The 19,866-nt window shown below is 38.0% G+C and overlaps 1 protein-coding gene across 2 annotated transcripts in view; it reads left to right on the forward strand.

Moving 5' to 3' along the window:
- The window catches only part of PTDSS1 (phosphatidylserine synthase 1), a 65,723-nt gene that overhangs the window by 31,521 nt on the left and 14,336 nt on the right, over positions 1–19,866 (forward strand). For both annotated transcript variants that reach the window (XM_027849942.1, XM_027849943.1), the window contains exons 7-9: positions 1,168–1,309; positions 2,954–3,066; positions 8,619–8,684. In XM_027849942.1, coding sequence (XP_027705743.1) covers positions 1,168–1,309; positions 2,954–3,066; positions 8,619–8,684 — 321 coding nt within the window. The remainder of the gene's footprint in view (positions 1–1,167; positions 1,310–2,953; positions 3,067–8,618; positions 8,685–19,866) is intronic.

Consider the following 19,866-nt stretch of genomic DNA (forward strand, 5'->3'; position numbering starts at 1 on the left):
TGCATGTATTGAGATGGTGCTTTTTTGTTTCATTTATGAATTGATCTACCTTTTACCTGGTCTTGGTGTGTCTAGGGATATACATTTGCAAAGGAATTGAATTAGAGACAAAGTCCATGGAGCATGCAACAGAACCTTTAATTAGTTCTTATCAGGACCCTCCTATTAGGACTGTCAAGTGAAAAAACACTGATTAAGTACTTACTGTGTTCCAGGCACTGTAGGAAGCACTGGGGATACAGATAAAAAATCAGAATATTCCCTGCCCTCAGTGAACTCATATTGTAGTTTTGGGGAGACATCACATAATTAAGGTCTTATGTTCTTGTTCAATCCATGGCAGGTCAGGCAAAGGCCAGATTGAAGTTGGGTTTCATTAAGGAAAGTGCATTAATGCAAGTGGCAACTGCACCCCTCACCACCATCACCACCTGAGAAGTGGTGGCCAGGCAGACAGTGTGCCACCATAGTGATAGTGGTTCCAAAGCCCAAGGCAGGATGTGGCTCTGTAATACCTCACATGGAGCCGAGGGGATGAAAATCCATATCCAGCTGACAGTGGGCATCCTGTCCTTGGTGGGAATTGGATGGTGAAAATTGGGTTGGGAAAGGGAAAAGATTTATGGCTCCCCACCTTGGAGCTGGTAATGACTGTCTCATGAGCTCTTGGCAATCAACCAGGCAGTTCAGGTCAGAGGGAGAAAGAAACAAGCTCAAAGAATGAGGAGTGTGGTTTTACTGGGACTTAGAGATTTTCTCCATTTCTCCCTGTTCATATCTGCTTGGGAAGCAAAGCAGTGCCTGAGATTAATAAATTTCCTGGCATCTATATCCATGATTGGGACAGCTCTAGACCATTGTCCTTAATAACTCAGCTTCTTTTGAAAGCTACTAATAAATGAAGACCTTTTTTTCTGGCCCTGTAATAATACTACCTCTATTATAGGGACACCTTTACTCTGATCTCATTTTCACTGAAATCCTCAACTGAGACTTTTTTACGTGTATTTTCACTGTAAATAAACACTCTTGCTATCAGAAAAAAAAAATCCTGTGGAAAGATATCACTTACCTTGATCCTTTGTTGCTAAAATGTGAATCCTTCTTTCCCCTCTCCTACCTCTTTGGGATCTTTGCTAGAATATTGCAGCTGTTCTCTTCTTACAGGGACATTCACACCACTACAGGGAAAATCAAAAGGGCTGTGTTGCAGTTCACTCCCGCTAGCTGGACATATGTTCGGTGGTTTGACCCCAAGTCTTCATTTCAGAGAGTAGCTGGAATATACCTTTTCATGATCATCTGGCAGGTAAAAACAAGGAGGGGAGGGGGCAGGAATCAATCATGAAAAACTTTGTGAAATTTAAGTTCGTCTAAGTTAAAATTACTATGAACTAGATTTGGCTGGAAGATAGAATGAATTAAATGAAACCACAAGCTAAAAACTTTACTTCACACAAAAGCTTATATGCAAGTCTTTAAATTAACAAACTAGAAATAACTTACAATTACCTGTGAAAGAAACTAGTGTTCTAGTGTCCACAACTGAGTGTGTTAGGCATTAGATTACTTTTTATTTAGAGTAGTTATAGAAACCAAAGAACCTAATGGATAGAATTTTCCAAAGTGCCAACATGATTAGGCATTTGATTTTGAAACTAATATCTCAGCAGTTGATATTATAAGTATTTTTCAGACATTTGAGTAAGTTAATAATTCTCTGTTTTCCCCATGGGAAAGCTAAAACTCCTTAGCACGAATATATCTGGAATCTCTTTGTGTGCTGTTCTTAGTAGGAAGAAGTTCCAGCAGGAGAACACCACATTATTGAACTCATTCAGATAACTATAATTAATAATGCACTGTAATTTTTTGAGTATTACTGTGATAATGTGACTTACTGTCCCCCTACAGAATCCCCAAAGGCTTCTGTTCTTTTGAACACAAAGTAGAAGGATTTGTGTGCTCCAAATTTTCAATTCTTACCGTAGTTTAATTAGTATGGCTATCCTTATCAGACATCCCTGTTTTCCAGAGATAGGCCTTATCTTGGTTCTCAGTCTCTATACCCTGAGAATAGTTCCCAGAGTTAGAGACTAACACAGAAAGACCAACTTTCATCCCCAGAAGCTTTACTAAAAAAGTGCTTTTTGAGTACGTGGGCACCATAATGGACCTCCCTGCCGTGTGTATGTGTATTTTTCTTTTGTGTGTGTTTTTTCATATATATATGTGTATACACACATATATACATTTATATATACATAACTCTGGCTCTTATTGACTGGCCAACTGTAAGTCCCAGTCCAAGCCCTGCTTGGTCATTGTTTGGACTTTGGAACCTGATTGGCTCAGAGTGAATGTAAATAGTAATTGTTTCTGTTTTGGCCAGAAACCCTGAGGATCTTCCCCTCCCTGATTTTTTTTTTTTGACTAGGTAAAAGAGGCCATTCTCTGCCTTATTTCCTTACCTAGCTTTAATCACCACATGAGTGATTGCCTCAGTCAAACAGGCCTGTTAAAGACCTTGGATTAAAAATCTCCAAGGTCTCCCACTGTATCCAGGGCCATCTCTAGTCATCCCGAATCTATATCTTGCTACTGGATCCAGATGACTCTGAAAGAGAAAGTGAGGCTGGTGACTGCACAGTCCTTCTTCATTCAAATCACATTCAGTTGCATGTCATGGCATCACCTCCTTGTTGTCATGGTCCTCTTTCAGAACAAAGGACAAACAACAACATATATGTATGTATTCCTCTTTTGTGTGATAGCAATATCAATATATTTTCTGAAAACACCATAAAGATCCCATATTCTTTTAGATATAGCATCTATATTTGGAGAATTCCCTCAAATTCACTATTGAAAATGCCCAGGAGCAATATTAGAAGAGATTAATGTGAATGCATCCTGCTGTCAAATTGTTGACTAATTCCTTCTCCCTTTTCAGCTGACTGAATTGAACACGTTCTTCTTGAAACATATCTTTGTGTTTCATGCAAGCCATCCATTAAGTTGGTGTAGAATTCTCTTCATTGGTGGGATCACTGCACCTACTGTTAGGTAACTTTGCATTCCTGTTACATCTTTTTATTCAAAAAGAGAGAATAATGAGTTTTCACAATAAATACCATTCAAAAGGACCATGCAGAATTTCAAGGCATGTTTTTTCTTTTCAAACTTTAGCTCTGTGGGAGCCTATGTGTTTAAGAAGGGGGGGGAGGGGCAGTGGTGGGAGCCAACAATCAGAACTGTGATAGCTCAGCTCAGGACACCAAAACACCTTTCATTTCAAGTTCCTTCTTAGTCTCTTAAGCATTTCCCATAACACCCTTTAAATCATACCTATAGTAGCGCTATTTTTTTTATTTTGTAAGACCTATAATCATCATAACGAAGAACTCCTAGTGTAGAGACCCTATGTGGCACAGATCTGCAGTTGGTGTACATTTAGTCTCAGTTGCTTGGGGCACTGAGAAGTTAAAGAGTCTTGCCCATGGTCACACAGCTAGTATGTATTAGAGGCAGGACTAGAATTTAGACACAGATGACAGTCCATCTACATTGATGAATTTATAGGTCTGAAATTATGAGTGTGGCAGTTAGTCGTCTAATGTTTACTAAGGGCCTCCTATGTGCCAGGCACTGTGCTAAGCATTAGAGGTACAAAAAAGGACAAAAAACCAGTTACTGCATTCAAGGAGCTCATATTCTAATGGAGGAGACAACGTGCTACGAACTTATGTATAAACAAATATAGACCGGATAAATTAGTGAAAACACTTGAGATCAACAAGGAGTGGCAAAGGCTTCTTGCCGAAGGTGAAACTTTAGCTGAATCTTGAAGGAAACCAGAAAAGCGAGGAGGGACAGTGTTCTAGGCATGGGAGGACAGAGAGTGAAAATATTTGGAGTTGGAAAATAGATTATTGTGTTCAAGGAACAGCAAGAAGACCCATGTCATTGGATCACAGAGTAGATGGAGGAGAATGAGGTATAAGAAGACTGGCAAGTTAGAAAGGGGCTAGGTTATGAAGAGCTTTAAAAGTTAAACAAAGGATTTTGTATTTGATCCTGCAAGTGAGCCACTAGCGTTTATTGAAGCGGGGAAGGGGAAGGGTGATGGTGATATAATCAGACCTATCCTTTACAAAGATTGTTTTGAGGGCTGAATGGAAGAAGGATTGGAGTGAGGAAAGATTTGGGGTAGGGAAACCAACCAACAATTATTGCAGTAGTCCAGGTATGAGGAGATGACGGCCTATACCAGGGTGGTGGCAGTGTCAGAGGACAGAATTTATGAAAATAGTATTGGCAGTACTTAGCAACTGATTAGAAATGGGGAGAGAGTGAGGTGTAAAGGATGACACCTGGCTTTCTAGCCTGGGAGACTGGAGTAATGGTGGTACCCTTGACAGTAATAGGGAAGTTAGGAAAGGGGGATAGTTTACTGTCTGATACTGAGTTCAGTTTTGGACATGTTGAGTTTAAAATGTCTATGGGACATCCACTTCAAGATGTCTAATAGACAATTGGAAATGTAATTCTGGAGTTTAGCAGAGAGATTAGAACTAGATATGTAGATTAGAGAATCGTTGGCATAGAGATGATAATTGAAGTAATGAGAGCTGATAAGATCACCAACTGATCCTAGAGAGAAAGAAGAGAAAGAGAGCCCAGGACAGAGCCTGGGGATCCCTACAATTAGCAGGTGTGATGTGGATGATGAGCCAGCAAAGGAGACAGAGAAGGAATGGTCCAGCAGATAGGAGAAGAACGAGGGTAGCAGTGTCAGGAAAGCCTAGAAAGAAGAGAGTGTCGAGGAGAAGAAAGTGATTAGTGGTGTCAGACTGTGGAGAGGTCAGGATGGATGAGGATTCAGAAAAGGCTAGAAATAAATGTGAAATCATTATTATTATTATTATCCTATTCCAAATTTTTCAAATTTTTTTTGAGTTCCAGTTTTTCAAATTTCCCTCAAATTGCCTCTGTGATAACTATTATTGCTGTAGCACTTTATGGTTTACAGAGTGCTTTTCTTAAGACAGAATGATAAAATAGACTTGACCTCATTGTTGTCTCTTGTGCTTCTAGGATAACAGGCAAGTTCAGGAGATAGACCAGTGGACCTCTGAAACATTTTTTCTGTTTTATATTAACTATAAGCTAACATAAGAAAAACTTTTTTTTATCAAGTTAGGAAAATTCAACAGTTCTTGTTGAATTGATGGTCCTTATTAAAACAAAACTAAAAATTGTTTAAAATAGTTCATTATGAAATTAATTTTAAATATTACAAAATTTATTAAGCACATTTAAAACTTCATTATAAATTGAATTTTAACATACAAATAACCATGACCACCTAACACATCCTCTTTTTGTACCTTTCTAATCTCTTTCTCCATTGACTCATAGATTCAGGTTATGTCTTTTTCTTTATGTAATTGAAGTCAGTGCAAATGTCACTTTTCTAATTCTGCTTTCATCACTTTTCCTTCAGAAAATTTCCATATTTTTATGGTGAACTTAACAATCATCAAAAAAACAAAAACATTTCAATATAAAAAAAAAACAAGAAAGAGGATTGTGTAAGAAATAGTGGACCTCTGTTATGTTCTTTTTTTGTTTTTTAAGAAAGAGTAACAGAATTACAGTATTTGTCCCTCTTTCTGCCCTTTTTTCTTTGTATTAAACAACATTGATTCTCTTTTTAGGCATATCTACCACTACCTAATAACCTGTAACTTCTCCTCTACCCTTCAAAGAGAAGCCTTCTCTTGCAGCAAATATGTGTAGTTACGCAAAACAAATCAACACCCTGACCACATCCTGTACCTTAACTCCATTTTAACTCAGTCCTTATACTTTCCGTTCTTCATTACATTATGTTATTCCATATTCCGGTTTGTTCTGTCAAAATATTTATCATTAATATATCCAAGCATTGTGCTAAACTCTGGGAAGACAAATACAAGCAAAAAGGCAGTCCCTCTTCTCAAGGACCTTGGGCTTTAATGGGGAAAAACAGCACATAAAAGGAAGCCAAAATGAGAGTTGGAGAGGGAAGTACAGATTAAGGTCCTTAGCAGGCACATGATACAAAAAGTGTAGTGTACAGTTTGGAAAGAAATAAAACATACCTGGCCTGGGAGCCTTTCTTAAATGGAGATTCTAGGATGAGCCATCCAATCAGAAGGAGAGGCCACAGGGGCAGAATATACTAACAGTATGTGAATTCCTCATCTAGAGTGAGCTTCCAGGATAAGAAAGTTTCTGGGACGTAGTAAAGAAAGTCTGCAATGCAGCCTCACTAAATATTTTCATACAGATAATTCTATAGCACTCTTTAGGCATATTCCCAACAATGGACTTATTGGATTAAATGGTCTGACCATTTTTATAACATTTTATAACTCTTATTCTGTAGTTCCATATTGCTTTCCAAAAGGAGTTCACCAATTTTTAGTGCCACCAGCATTGAATAAATGAACATGTTCCCACATATTCCTGCCAGCATTGAATTTTTCTCATTTTTGTTTATTTTTGCCAATTTGGTAAGTGACTCAGGATTGTTCATTTGCATATTTTTGATGGTTGGGAAGAGTAAATGTTTTTCAGTTTGTATAACTTCTTTTGTAAATTGTCTTTTCATAGCCTTTGATCATTATCCCATTGGCACTGTTGTGAATTTCTCATAAATTTTAGCTTTCAGTTTTTTATTTGATTCAGTTTGCCACATTTCCCCAATCCTCTTTTAGCATTGTTTTTTATTTTACATTTTTTTAAATTGGTATATGTTGTTAAATTCATTAAATCCCAGGTTTAATATTTATGTCGATTAAATTGTCGGGAATTTTCATACTGTAAAAAAAAAATTTTTCAGAACAAAATCAGAAACTAAAACCATATGAATTCAGTTTTTCAGAAGGGCTCATCAAAATGTGTGCCTGGTCAGACCAAGGGATTTCATGCTATTCTCTCTGTTATTTCAAAATCAGCCTCTTTCTGTGCATTATATGTTGCCTAAGGCAATTTGGTGATTGGTTCAGATTGACTTTGGGAATTTAGTTAGGTTATTATAATTGTACTTTAATTAGTTTAGTCATGCAAATTAGCATATATAGGCCAGTCCTTAAAAGAAAATAAAGTTGTAGGTCCCAAGATCAATCTAGTAAGCTCTGACTCTTTTCTTCTGATTTTATTATGTTTTCATGAGAAATAGTTTTGAGGTCTTTGAGCATTCTTAGTATAGTATGAAGTACAGTTAGATGAAGACTAATTAACAAATACAATCAGGTAATGAAAAATTGTAATTTAATGAAGACTTTGTTCAATAAATAACACTTTAGAGAGAATAAATTAAGTCCAGGAGAAGTTAGATTCCCTAGGCCTTTTTCTCCAAGTCATGACTAAAGATTGAACCTTGGTGAGTAATGATTCAGAGGCCTAGACATCAGAAGACAATGAAATGCTCCCGTAGTCTCCTTCCAGTTGCTGCAGGAGCTTCCATTTTCAATCTACAGAGCCAATCTAGAAAGTCTTGAGAGATTGGATCTGTAGTTCAACTCTAATCTCAGCAATCACCTCAAAAAGGGGCTGAAGTTGCCATCCAGGGGACCTTTTATTGCTGGAGTCCAAGGCTGTGTTTGTTTTGCAGCCAAATAGAGACTTCATTGTTGGCATTATGCTCTAACCTGTAATATCCATCTCTTAGCTAGAGCTCCACAAAGAGTGTGGGCTTAGGAAACTGGCCAGGCAAGTCAAGTCCAAAAGCATTTTTAAGCAGGTACTATGTGTCAGACTCTGCTAAATGGTAGGGACAAAAAGAAAAGTAAAAGACAATTCCTGCCCTCAAGGAGCTCATAGTCTGATGGGGGAAATATCATATAAAAAGCTTCTTTTAAAGGTAGACTTTTAGTTGGGGCAGCCGAGAGACAGAGATGAGAAAGAGAATTCCAAGGATGGGGGCAACCAGTGAAAATGCATGGAGTTTGGAGATAAGGCCCATGTCGTAGTTCACTCTGGAAAATAAAGTGTGAGAAGAGTGGAATGATGCGATGGAGTCAGGTTACAAGGGGCTTTGAATGATGTTTGATTCTGCATGTGAGAGGGAGAATTGGAGTCTATTGAATGGGGAGATGACATGGTGAGACCTGAACTTTAGGAAGAGCACTTTGGCAGTTAAGTGGAGGATGGATTGGAATGGGGAGAGACTTGTGCCTGGCAGGCCAATTAGCTTACTGTTGAGGGACTCCAGGCATGAGTTGATAATGGCCTCTACCGGGGGATGGCTGTGTCAGAGGAGAGAAGGAGGTACCTACGAGAGACATTGGGAAAGTAAAATTGACAGACATTGGCAACAGTTTGGATGTGAGGGACATGAGAGAGAGGAGTCATGGATGACATCTAAGTTGTGAGCCTAGGTGACTGGGAAGGATAATGGCGCCCTCTGCACTAATAGAAAAGATAGTAAGAGGGGAGGGCTTGGGGAGAGCTTTGAAAACACATAGCTTTTTAATATATTTGCTTTATCAAACATGTAATTATACAATATCCCCTTTACACCCTCCTCAAGAAGCTTTCAGTAATTTCAGACCTCTTGTTTCTTTCAGACAGTACTATGCTTACCTCACTGATACACAGTGCAAACGAGTGGGAACACAGTGCTGGGTATTTGGGTAAGTACTCTACTTTCTCTAGTCTTATAAAATTAAATGAATGAGGATGTTTTTAGTTACTGCCTGATGTTTGGTTACTGCCTGATATTTCAGAAGATAACTTTTCAGAAGGAAATTGTATTTCCCTTTGAAAGTCAATTAACTATTTTGGAGGGAACATAGTTTTTCAAGCATCCTTTTTTGTGGTTTCTTTAAATAGTTCTGATTGGTTGATATAGAAGGAAGGGAAGCCTTTAAATGACTCTTTAAATGACTATGAACTGGTAGGTACATTCCAAGTAAAAACTGGTAGGTGGTTTCTTTTTAAAAATGAAGTAAAATTCAAATTGCCTTTTAGGAATAACTTGAATTTTCCAGGCTTCATGATGGACTTACATACATTCTTTGTTTCCTTCCTGTCAGCACGAATTAACCCCTTAAAACAATTGATTGATACGTGCTAAGATATAATTTTAGTCCTCTTCCTGGAAAACAGAAACGATTTCCTTGCTGCCTATATGACCCCTGGACAAGACAGTTAGCCTCCCTGGGCTTTTCAGCTCTCTCATCTTTAATGTGGCAGAATTGGATTCAGTGGGTCCCTGAGATCCCTCTCAAGCTCTACTTTTGTGATTCTGCAGAATGTGTGGGCACCCGCCTATTCACACATTCCTGCCCTTTGTCTAAGACTTTCTTGCTAGGGCATGACATGTGTTTTTATGTTAATAGTGGGTGAACATTTAGATTCTAGTATCTGTTGATCATTTCAAGAAGAACGCAATAGAATTAAAACCTTCTGAAAAATTAAACAGAAAATTGAAAAGATTTAGGGTTATTGCAATGAATTTTAATTCCATCTCCACAGGGACAAAAGATCAGTCTTGTAGTCAAATAAGTCCCCACATCTATAGATTTTCTGTAGCAGCAATCGAAAGGGCAGTAAGCTCTTAGTAACCAAGGTAAGCTGAGAGCAGACAATATAAGCAGTTTCTTCAAATCATTTTATAAGTTCTTCCAAGAACTTTTAGGAAGCCAAGTATCTCTTTCCAGTTGTTGAATCTGCTTAACAACATAATATATAGTTTCCAAAATCCAGGTTTAAGATACATCATGGATCACATCTAATAAATCTTTCGGTGACTTGACTTTTTGCTTCTACAGTAGGTCTCATTCTGAATCATGAGTCAGGACATCTTCTGGCAGAGCAAGAGATCTTCTACCTTGATCTTCTTCTCTGAGTCTCTCCTTCCTCCAAGCCCCCATCCCCATGTAATTCTATCCAGTAAAGTAAATAATTAAAGGCCTTGGGAGTGAAATAATCTCAAACTGTTCTAGAACTTTAAGTGGGTAAGAAGCCTAGGCACGATCACTTTGGTAAGCAGAACTGTCATTGTAGGATAAGCCCAATGCCAGATTTAGATATGGGATGCCAACACACATCAAACCCCAGAAAGGGTTTTGATTGATATAGACAGCCACTAAGGAATGTCTAACAGCCCAGAAACACACGCAGGGCTGTGCAGTAAGTAGGAGGATTGAAGTGTGCCTGAAAACCTGAGCAGGGCCTGGCCAGGGAAGCAGGAACTAGGGTCTCAGCAGATCTCACTTGGCTGATCTGTTTCCTTTGGTTACCCCTGTTGTGGTGCTGGGTAGGTGGGGCACCCAACCCAAGCCCCAGGGTCTTCTTTCCTTCTCCAGATCAACGGTTCTGTGGTTTCCAGGAGCCAAAGCTATGCCTTAGAGGCTGACTTAGAATTGGTAAAGTCCAGAAGAATCTGACTTTTTAATGAAAACAAAGCATCAGGAAGGCCTGTGGCAGGTGTTGACTCAATGTGATTCTTGCCTGCTGCTCTAAATATCAAAGTAAAGAAAATAGTGGGCAGGAGTAACTAACTCTTTCAAGGCAACTGAATGCCTCTTCATCACTGAGCATTCTGGGAGGGTCCCACCTTTTTACTATTATCTAATATGGTAGGAGCCAAGCCACTAGGGACTTTGCTTCTGGTGTCAGATGTGGACATTACCGTTCAGGACCCATGTCAGGAACCGCTTACGTTGAGGATTTGGGGGCCATGTACTTGTTGAACCTTAACACAGGCAGGAATCCTAAGGAAAGCTTAGGGAGGTCACTGACTTTCCTTGGGGCAGAAGGGCAAAATTTTTATTTTTCATTATCAATGCATGCCATGAAAGCAAAGTCTCACAATCCTTCTAACCTTGAGTTTTTAAAAGATATCCCCAAAATTACTGCCAGGGTACTGTACTACCAACTTGGAGCAGCCCAGCATTCAGACGGAGGTTTTTGATCATTGATTGTTAAGTCTTCCTGTTACTGTGAAACAGAATTCACCAAGCTTTAAATTATTTATTCATATATAGGGATGTGAACTGGTTTTAGACCATCTTAACAATGCTTATGAGTTGTCACATTTTACTCTTCGGTATAAAAATAACCTCAAATTCAGAAATTCAGTGTTTGTGCTTGGCTGAGGACCCAAGGGGGTGAAACTAAAATCTATGGGATTATGACTGAATGCCTCTATATCAGAATCCTCCCCTAAGGTGATGACGATGCAGTGTTTAGGAGCCTCAATTAGCCTCAGATTGCTGGGTACCAACCTATTTAGATTGGAGACTTGAGAAGTACATCCTTTGTGCTATTCTTATTTATTAGAATGCTCCCTTTAAAAAATATATATTGATCAGCAACATCAACTCAGGCTTTCCCAATTCTCCATTTCCTGTAAAACTCTGAGTGTTGTAAATAAGTTTGTATAATCCAAGGTAGAAGTAGGGTTATCCCCAGTCCTTGGAATTTTCTTCCCAGGAAGTGCTAGTGTCTCCCAGGATCTTAATTTTCAGTGGTGGTGATTTAAAAAAAAAAAAAACTTACAGGCATAGACAGCTGTAGTGTGCTGTTCAGTCAGGAGTGCCTAAGTGTTCATTAAAAGGTGCTGTACCCTAAAGAAGCACTACCTCCTCTCACCTTCAGACGTCGAAAATAGTTACCCCTTTCTCTGAAAAGAAACTTAAGAGTAATAAAAATGCCACATCCTGCTCCAACCTCTGAGATACTAGCCCGTTCTGAAGATCAGTACTCTGATGTCCAAGTTAGATTGTATATGTCTAGATTGGTTTTTTTTATTCTTTCAACAAATCTGTGTAAAAATTCCAGCAGCCAAATCATTCAGAAACAGAGGACCACTTTTATACTTGTTTTTTGTTTTTGTTTCGTTTTACAAATTCTCAATGTAAGCTGATTTCCTTCCACGAAGCAAAAGCAGCTTAAGAGGGAATGACGGAGGGAGATTCCACATTTTGACTCAAACTGCTGAACCACTAAACAAAGGAAAATATCCCCATATCAGGAATAATTTTGTTCAGTAGAAAGGAATAATTCCAAAAGCCTACTTGCTAGCTTGTTTTAGAACCAAGTGACACCTGACAATGGCCTCCCTTCCCTCGTCCTCATCTTCACTGCGATTTTAAATATCTCCATACGTGTATTTCCCATTCTCAATTAAAAACTCACTCCAGGATCCATACAGTTAAAGAATGATAATTCTTTAGTATTTTACACTAGACTGAGTCTTTTCAACATTTAAGGCAAAGGAAATATGGGAAGGTGCTTTATCAAAGCTTTATTTCATTTAGACAGCCAAAAAATGACAAGGCTACTTTATAGGGAAGTAGCAAGAATGATATCAGTCAGTAATTTTGTAGAAAGTTATTTGAGAAGCTTGTAACTTCTTACTGGAAAATTATTTTAAAATAACACCAGTAGTTACGTTATTATATGTTATTATAAAATAACACCAGCATCTCTTCCCACTTTATGTATGGGTCAGCCTAACCTATTTAGACCTAACCTATTCAGGTTCAAAACCTGTTCCTTGGGCTGCTAGAGAGAAAGAAGCATGTGTCCTGATAACACTAGTTTTCTTCCTCTTTTAGAAGGACACAGATCCCTCAAAAGACCCTTTCCTCATTCTGACTCTTATCACTTAATCTAAATTTTAACCAAAACTCCCTGTATTCCACATTATTTTATTAGTGTTAAGTGATATTTTGATAGTTTCTTTCCTTAACTTTTTTTTTCCTTCCTTTTATATTATTTTCCCCTTTTGTGACATCCTAAACCTAAAATGTATCCTTGTGCTTACAATATTATTTCTGCCTTAATATCTGACTTTTTTTCTGAAGGATTTTCTGACAAAAAAGGATGCCATTGGAATTCATTGCCTGTAGTGATAGAACTTCTTCATTTAAATTATGACTTTGCCCTTCTCTGGACATTTCCTTAACAATGTTACGGCTACATTTTTTGTCGTTACAGTTAATTTTTTTAAGATTGCATGGTGGTCCTTTAAATTCATGCCAGATTACTGTGCTTTTCAAGTTTTTACACTTACAAATTTTCCCTCAGCAGTAGAGTCAGGGAATATGAAGATATGATGCCTAAATTTGTTCTATTTGCTTCTGTTTTGAAGTGTTCCCTTCAGCTCTCTGGGATTCATAGGGATATCTTTGTCTGGCCCTCCTTTATTTGCCCTCCCTACTATAGTCTTAAGCGACCTACCCCACTATCCCATCCCATACCATGTGCTTGAACTTTCCTATCTTCAAGAGGAGAAAATTAACTTCATTAATTAAAAAAACACAGTACTTAACAATCATATAGTGCCTTGCACACATCTTTTGTGAATTTCACAATAATCCTGGGAGGTAAATAAAAACAACAATACCTTTGGTACAACAAATCATTTGGAGCCATAGGCTTCAGCTAAATAAAAACACAACCAACAACCTCCAGGTCAGAATCGGAGTCCAGGAAGGTAAAAATAAGGAGGCTGGAAGGGATGGTCAGGAAAATTCCCTGGGGGGATCTCCAGGGCTCTGTGCCAATGTCCTAACCCTGTTTTTATATCCTCTTTGCTAACTCCTATATCCATCTACCTAATAGCAAAGTACATTGTCCCAGGTCTGATCCACACCACTTTGACTTGGTGTAGTTAGAGTAATGGGGTCCCACATTCGCCCTCCCTCCTTGTACTAGTATCCTGGGCCATAAAAAGCTGACATTTGTATAGTGCTTTAATGGGTTATTGTTGTTGTTTGGTGAGGCAGTTGGGGTTAAGTGACTTGCCCAGGGTTGCATAGCTGGTGTCAAGTGTCTGAGTTCAGATTTGAACTCAGGATCTCCTGACTCCAGGGCTGGTGCTCTATCTACTGCACCATCTCACTGCCCCTGTAGTTATATAGTGCCCCTTTATTGTTTGCAAAGCCTTTAATGTATTGTCTCATTTCCTGCAAGAAGAGTAGAATAGAGATAGGGATTAGATTTGTGATTTCATTAGTATTGGGAACTCCCATCCCAGGTGATGTGTTCAGTTATTGAGTCGTGTCCAACTCTTTGTGACCCCCACAGACCCATAGAAGGGCACACCAGGCCCTTCTAGCTTTATGGCTCTCAAAGTCAATCCAAATTCAGATTCTTTGTTGCCATGATACTATCTCTCCATCTCATCCTCTGCCTTCCCCTTTTCCTTTTGCCTTCAGTCTTACTCAACATCAGGCTTTTTTCCAGAGTCCTTAAGTATTGACTGATTTGATCTCTTTGCTGTCCAAGGGTCTTCGGAAAGTCTTTCCCAGCACCACAATTCAAAAGTGTCAATTCTGCTGCACTCGGCTTTCCTTATAGTCCAACTCTCACAGCCATACATTGCTACTGAAAGAACCATAACTTTAACCATACTTACTTTTGTTAGCAAGGTGATGTCTCTTCTTTTCAGTATGCTATCCAGATTTGCAATAGGTTTCCTTCTAAGGAGCAAGCATCTTTTAATTTCATGGCTGCAGTCACTATCTGTAGTGATCATTGCTTCCATTTCTCCTCCCTTCTGTTTGCTAGGAAATGATGGGATCATTTGCCAAGGTGTTAGTTTTTTGGTTTGTTTAGTGTTAAACTTCAAGCCAGCTTTTACACTCCCCTTTTTCACCCTCATCAAGATGTTTCTTAATTCCTCTTTACTTTCTGCTGTCAGAGTAGTATCAGCTACATATCTAAGATTGTTGATATTTCTCCTAGCATACTTAATTCCAGCTTTTGATTCATCCAACCTGGCATTTCACATGATGTATTCCGCATATAAATTATATATGGTGACAGTATACAGTCTTGTTGTACTCCTTTTCCAATCTTAAATCAATCAGTTGTTCCATGTTCAATTCTGACTTGCTTCTTGACCCAAATCTAGATTCCTCAGGAGACAAGTAAGATGATCTAGTACTGCCATCTCTTTGAGGACTTGCTACATTTTGTCATGATCCACACAGTCAAAGGTTTTAGTGTAGCCAGTGAAGCAGAAGTCAGTGTTTTTCTAGAACTCCGCTACTTTCTCCATAATCTAGCAAATGTTAGCAATTTGGTCTCTAGTTCCTCTGCCTCTTTGAAAACCAGCCAGCTTTTCTGGTAATTCTCAGTTTACATATTGCTGAAGTCTAACTTGGAGAATCTTAAGCATAACCTTGTTGGCTTGTGAAATGAGTACAATTGTTCAGTAATTTGAACATTCCTTGGCATTGCTCTTCTTTAGAATTGGGACGTAATCTGATGTTTTCCAATCCAGTGTCTACTGTTGTATTTTCCAAATTTGCTGTCATATTGAGTACAACACTTTAACAGCATAATCTTTTAGTATTTTAAATAGCTTTGCTGGAATTCCACCAATTCCACTAGCCTTATTGTTAGCAATGCTTCCTTAGGCTCAGTTGACTTCATTCTCCAAGATGTTTGACTCTGGATTAGTAACCACACCATCAAAGTTATCAGAGATGTTAAGATCTTTTTATCTTTCATCATACCCATTTTTGCATGAAATTTTCCCTTGATAGCTCTAATTTTCTCAGAGAGATCTCCTATCTTTCCCATTCTAGTGTTTTCTTCTATTTCTTTGTATTACTCATTTAAGAAAGCCTTTTTATCTCTCCCCACTATTCTCTAGGATTCTGCATGCAGTTGGGTATATCTTTCTGTTTCTCTTTTACCTTTCATTTGCCTTCTTTCCTCTGCTATTTGTAAAGCCTCATCAGATAGCTATTTTGCTTTCTCATCTCTTCTTTTGCTTTGAAATGTTTTTTATTGCTGCCTCCTGTATAATCAGATACTCTGTCTACCAGATCTAATCCCTTAAATCTATTCATCACTTGCACTTGATATTCATAAGGGTTGTTATTTAGGTAGGACCTATATGGTCTGATAGTTTTCCCTACCCTCTTTAATTTATATCTGAATTTTGCAATAAGTAGCTCACATCTGAGCCACAGTCAGCTCCTGGTCTTGTTTTAACTGACTATGGAACTTCTCCACCTTTGGCTGCAAAGCATATAATCAGTCTGATTTTTGTATTGACCATTTGATGATATCTATGTGTAGAGTTGCCTTTAGGGTTGTTGAAAAAGAGTGTTATGACCAGCAAATCATTTAACAAAACTATTAGTCTCTGCCCTGCTTCATTTTGTACACCAAGGCTAAACTTGCCTGTTATTCCAATTACCTTATGATTTCCTACTTTAGCATTCCAGTCTCCTATGATGAATATGTCACATCCTTTTTTTGGTGTTATTTCTAGAAGATGTTGTAGGTCTCATCAGCTTTCACCTATTCAGCATCAGTGCTCCAAACATTGACTTGTATTACTGTGATGTTGAACAGTTTGGCTTGGATTCAAACAGATATCATTTGGTCATTTTTGAGAATATACCCCAGCACTGCTTTTCTCACCCTTTCATTAAGTATGAAGGCTACTCAATTTCTGTTGAGAGATTCTTGCCCAAAGTAGAAAATATAGTGATCATCTGAATTAAACTCCTGTCTATTTAAGTTCACTGACACCCAACGCGTCAGTATTTAATTTTTCCATGTCCTATTTGACAATATCCAACTTACCTTGATTCATACGTTGAGGCTTAGGGGTGCTGGGACCCCGAAACGTTGAGAGCAAGAGATGCAGGTCCTTCCCACATGAATTTGACCCAAGCCTTCTTTCAACCAAAGACAAGGTTTATTAGAACATTGATTGGGGGGTGGGAGAGATTTTAGGAATCTGCCATATTGGCCAGACTCTTAAGGAATCTAAGCATTTGTATCACTAAAGCAAGTGGGCCAGATTTTAAGAATCTGAGCACCTTAATGGCTGTCAAGATGGATCTTATATACAGAAAGACTGTGGGAGGGATTTAGTAGTGGCCAAGTAGTCTGGGGTGACTGGAGGAGGGGTCTAAAGAGGATCTGGATGGGAGTGGCCAGTAAGCTGGGGTGACTGTGAGGTTGCAGAAGCCAGGGACCTGGACCAAGCAGCCTAGGGACAATGGAGTCTAGATAGGATTAAGAGTGGAAAGTGGCCAGGGGCAATCAGGAGGCAATAGACAAGGAAGGGCTGAGCTTGGTTAAGGGTGACTAAGAACTGGGAGATTGGGTGTAGCCACTCAGCTGAAAGGCCAGTTGAGTGGATTATAACCTCAGGCAAATGCCAGAGATTTGGCCATGTGGGAAAGTCCAGGGCGTTTGCTTTTCAGAGTCCAGATCCCAAAGACATGGTCTTTTCCTTTTAGGGGTTCAGATCCCATCCACATCACATAGATCTTACATTCCAGGTTCCTATGCAATATTGTGTGTGTGTGTGACAAAAAGGAGTTTATTATTATATACAAGGCATAAATGCATTGTATGGGCCAGGCCCCAAGATTAAGCTGTGCTTTTCTTGTTTTTAATAGTATTCTATTTTTTCTCACAATTACATATCAAGAAAATTTTTAGCATTCATTTTTTTCTATCTTTATTTATTGATTGGTTTTAATTAAACATGTATACGTTAATAGATAGACATAGTCCAGAGTTAGTAGGTTGGTATTATAACATTTATTAAAATAATGCTATGGGTTAATAGAAACAGTAAAGAACCAAAGAATTAAAATGCAGGCTATGTAAATCCTAACTAAAACCGGAATATGTCTAATGTATTCATTCAGTAGCTAACTAAAAGCCCAAGAAAGACAACACTCTCAATATAATAAAGTAGTGCAAAATTAGCAATTTTCAGTTATCAAAATTGTGGGTTTTGCATTTTGTATCCTTTTCTGAATCAGGAAAAAAATTCTTTTTGAATGTTATAAAACATACATATAAAACAAGATAGAAAAATACATTATAAACTTGTAACATTGGCTGTAAATACATTATCTTACTTGTTTCTCATAGGTTGGTTATGGTACATACATAGCATGAAACTAAGATAATAAAGAACAGACAAAATACATGTCAGCTGTATGGTAGCATATAAGCGACACTCCCATCTCCCCACTCTTAAAAAATTACATGATACTGTCAGAAAAAAGTCTTAAAACTACATATTTTAATAAGAAATAAATTCAACAAAGAATGATAATACTGAGAACCAAGACATTCAGAGATTTCAAGTCATGCTTTTTTTTTAAGTTGATCCAAAATTTTGTCAACTAAGTTTTCGCAAGTTTGTTTAGAGCAAACGTTACTCATAAATGTCACACATATTTCACACACTTACTTTCTTCCCAATAAAAGACCTCTGATAAACATCTAAAATGTTCGGGTTTATCATAGTTGAGATGAAACTGGAACAAATACTGGTATCATTTTAGCAAATCTCTCCTCAAATGTTTTGAGTGTCGTGAGTTTATTCAGCCAACCAAAATAAAAATCAAAATGGCACAGCATATATTGTAAGGAAATAAAAATAATTGGCATTCATTTTAACAAGATTTTGAGTTCCAAATTTTTCTCCCTCCCTCCCCTCCTCTCTTCTGAAAATGGTAGTCAGTTTGATATAGTTTATACATATGCTGTCATGTAAAACATATTTCTCTATTCATCATGGTTGTGGAAGAAGAAACAAATTAAAGGGGGGGAAACCATGAGAAAGAATAAAGTAAGTGAAAAAAATACATTTTGATCTGCATTCAGGGTCCATCAGTTCTTTATCTGGATGTGGGCAGCATTTTCCTTTGTGAGTCCTTTGTACTTGTCTTAGATCATTGTGTTGCTGAGAAAAGCTGAGTCATTCATAGTTGATCATCACATGATGTTGCTGATACTGTGTACAATGTTTTCCTGGTTCTGCTCATTTCACTTTGCATCAGTTCATACAAGTCTCTCCAGGTTTTCCTGAAATGTGCCTGTTCATCATTTCTTATTGCAGAATAGTTTTCCATTACATTCATATACCACAGCTTGTTCAGCCATTCCCCAATTGATGGGCATTCCCTCAATTTCTAATAATTTGCCACCACAAACAGGGCTGCTATAAATATTTTTGCACATGTAGATCCTTTTCCCTTTTTTATGGTCTCTTTAGGATCCAGACCTCGTAGTGGTTTTGCTGGATCAAAGAGTATATGCATGCTTTTATAGCCCCTTGGGCTTAGTTCCAAATTGCCCTCCAGAATGGCTAGATCAGTTCACAACTCCACCAAAAGTGCATTAGTGTCCCAATTTTCCTACATCCTCTCCAACATTTATCATTTTCCTTTTTTGTCATATTAGCCAATCTGATTGGTATGAGGTGGTATTTCAGAGTTGTTTTAATTTGCATTTCTCTTATCAAAAGTTATTTAGAGCACTTCTTCACATGTCTATAGATAGCTTTGATTTTTTTCATCTGAAAACTACCTGTTTATATCCTTTGACCATTTATCAATTGGGGAATGGCATGTATTCTCATAAATTTGACTTGGTTTTCTATATATTTGAGAAATGAGGCTTTAATCAGATACTTGCTGTGAAGATTGTTTCCCAGCTTTCTGCTTTCCATCTAATCTTGGTTACATTGGTTTTGTGTGTACAAAAGCTTTTCAATTTAATGTGATCAAAATGATCTGTTTTACATTTTGTAATGCTCTCTATCTAGTTTGGTCATGAATTCTTCCCCTCCCTATAGATCTGACAGGTAGACTATTTTTGCTCTTCTAATTTGATTGCTTCATTGTCTGTGGTACCTTTTAGCAAGATGTAGTTTCCTTCCTTACCTCTTTTAATTAGGTCTATTTTTGCTTTTACTTTGTCTGAGATCAGGATTGCTACTCCTGCTTTTTTTCACTTCAGCTGAAGCGTAATATATTCTGCTCCAGCCCTTTACCTTTACTTTGTGTGTGTCTCTCTCTGCTTCAA

The sequence above is a fragment of the Vombatus ursinus genome, unplaced genomic scaffold (assembly GCF_900497805.2).
Source record: "Vombatus ursinus unplaced genomic scaffold, bare-nosed wombat genome assembly UNPS02008961.1, whole genome shotgun sequence".
In the NCBI taxonomy this organism is placed as follows: Eukaryota; Metazoa; Chordata; class Mammalia; order Diprotodontia; family Vombatidae; genus Vombatus; species Vombatus ursinus.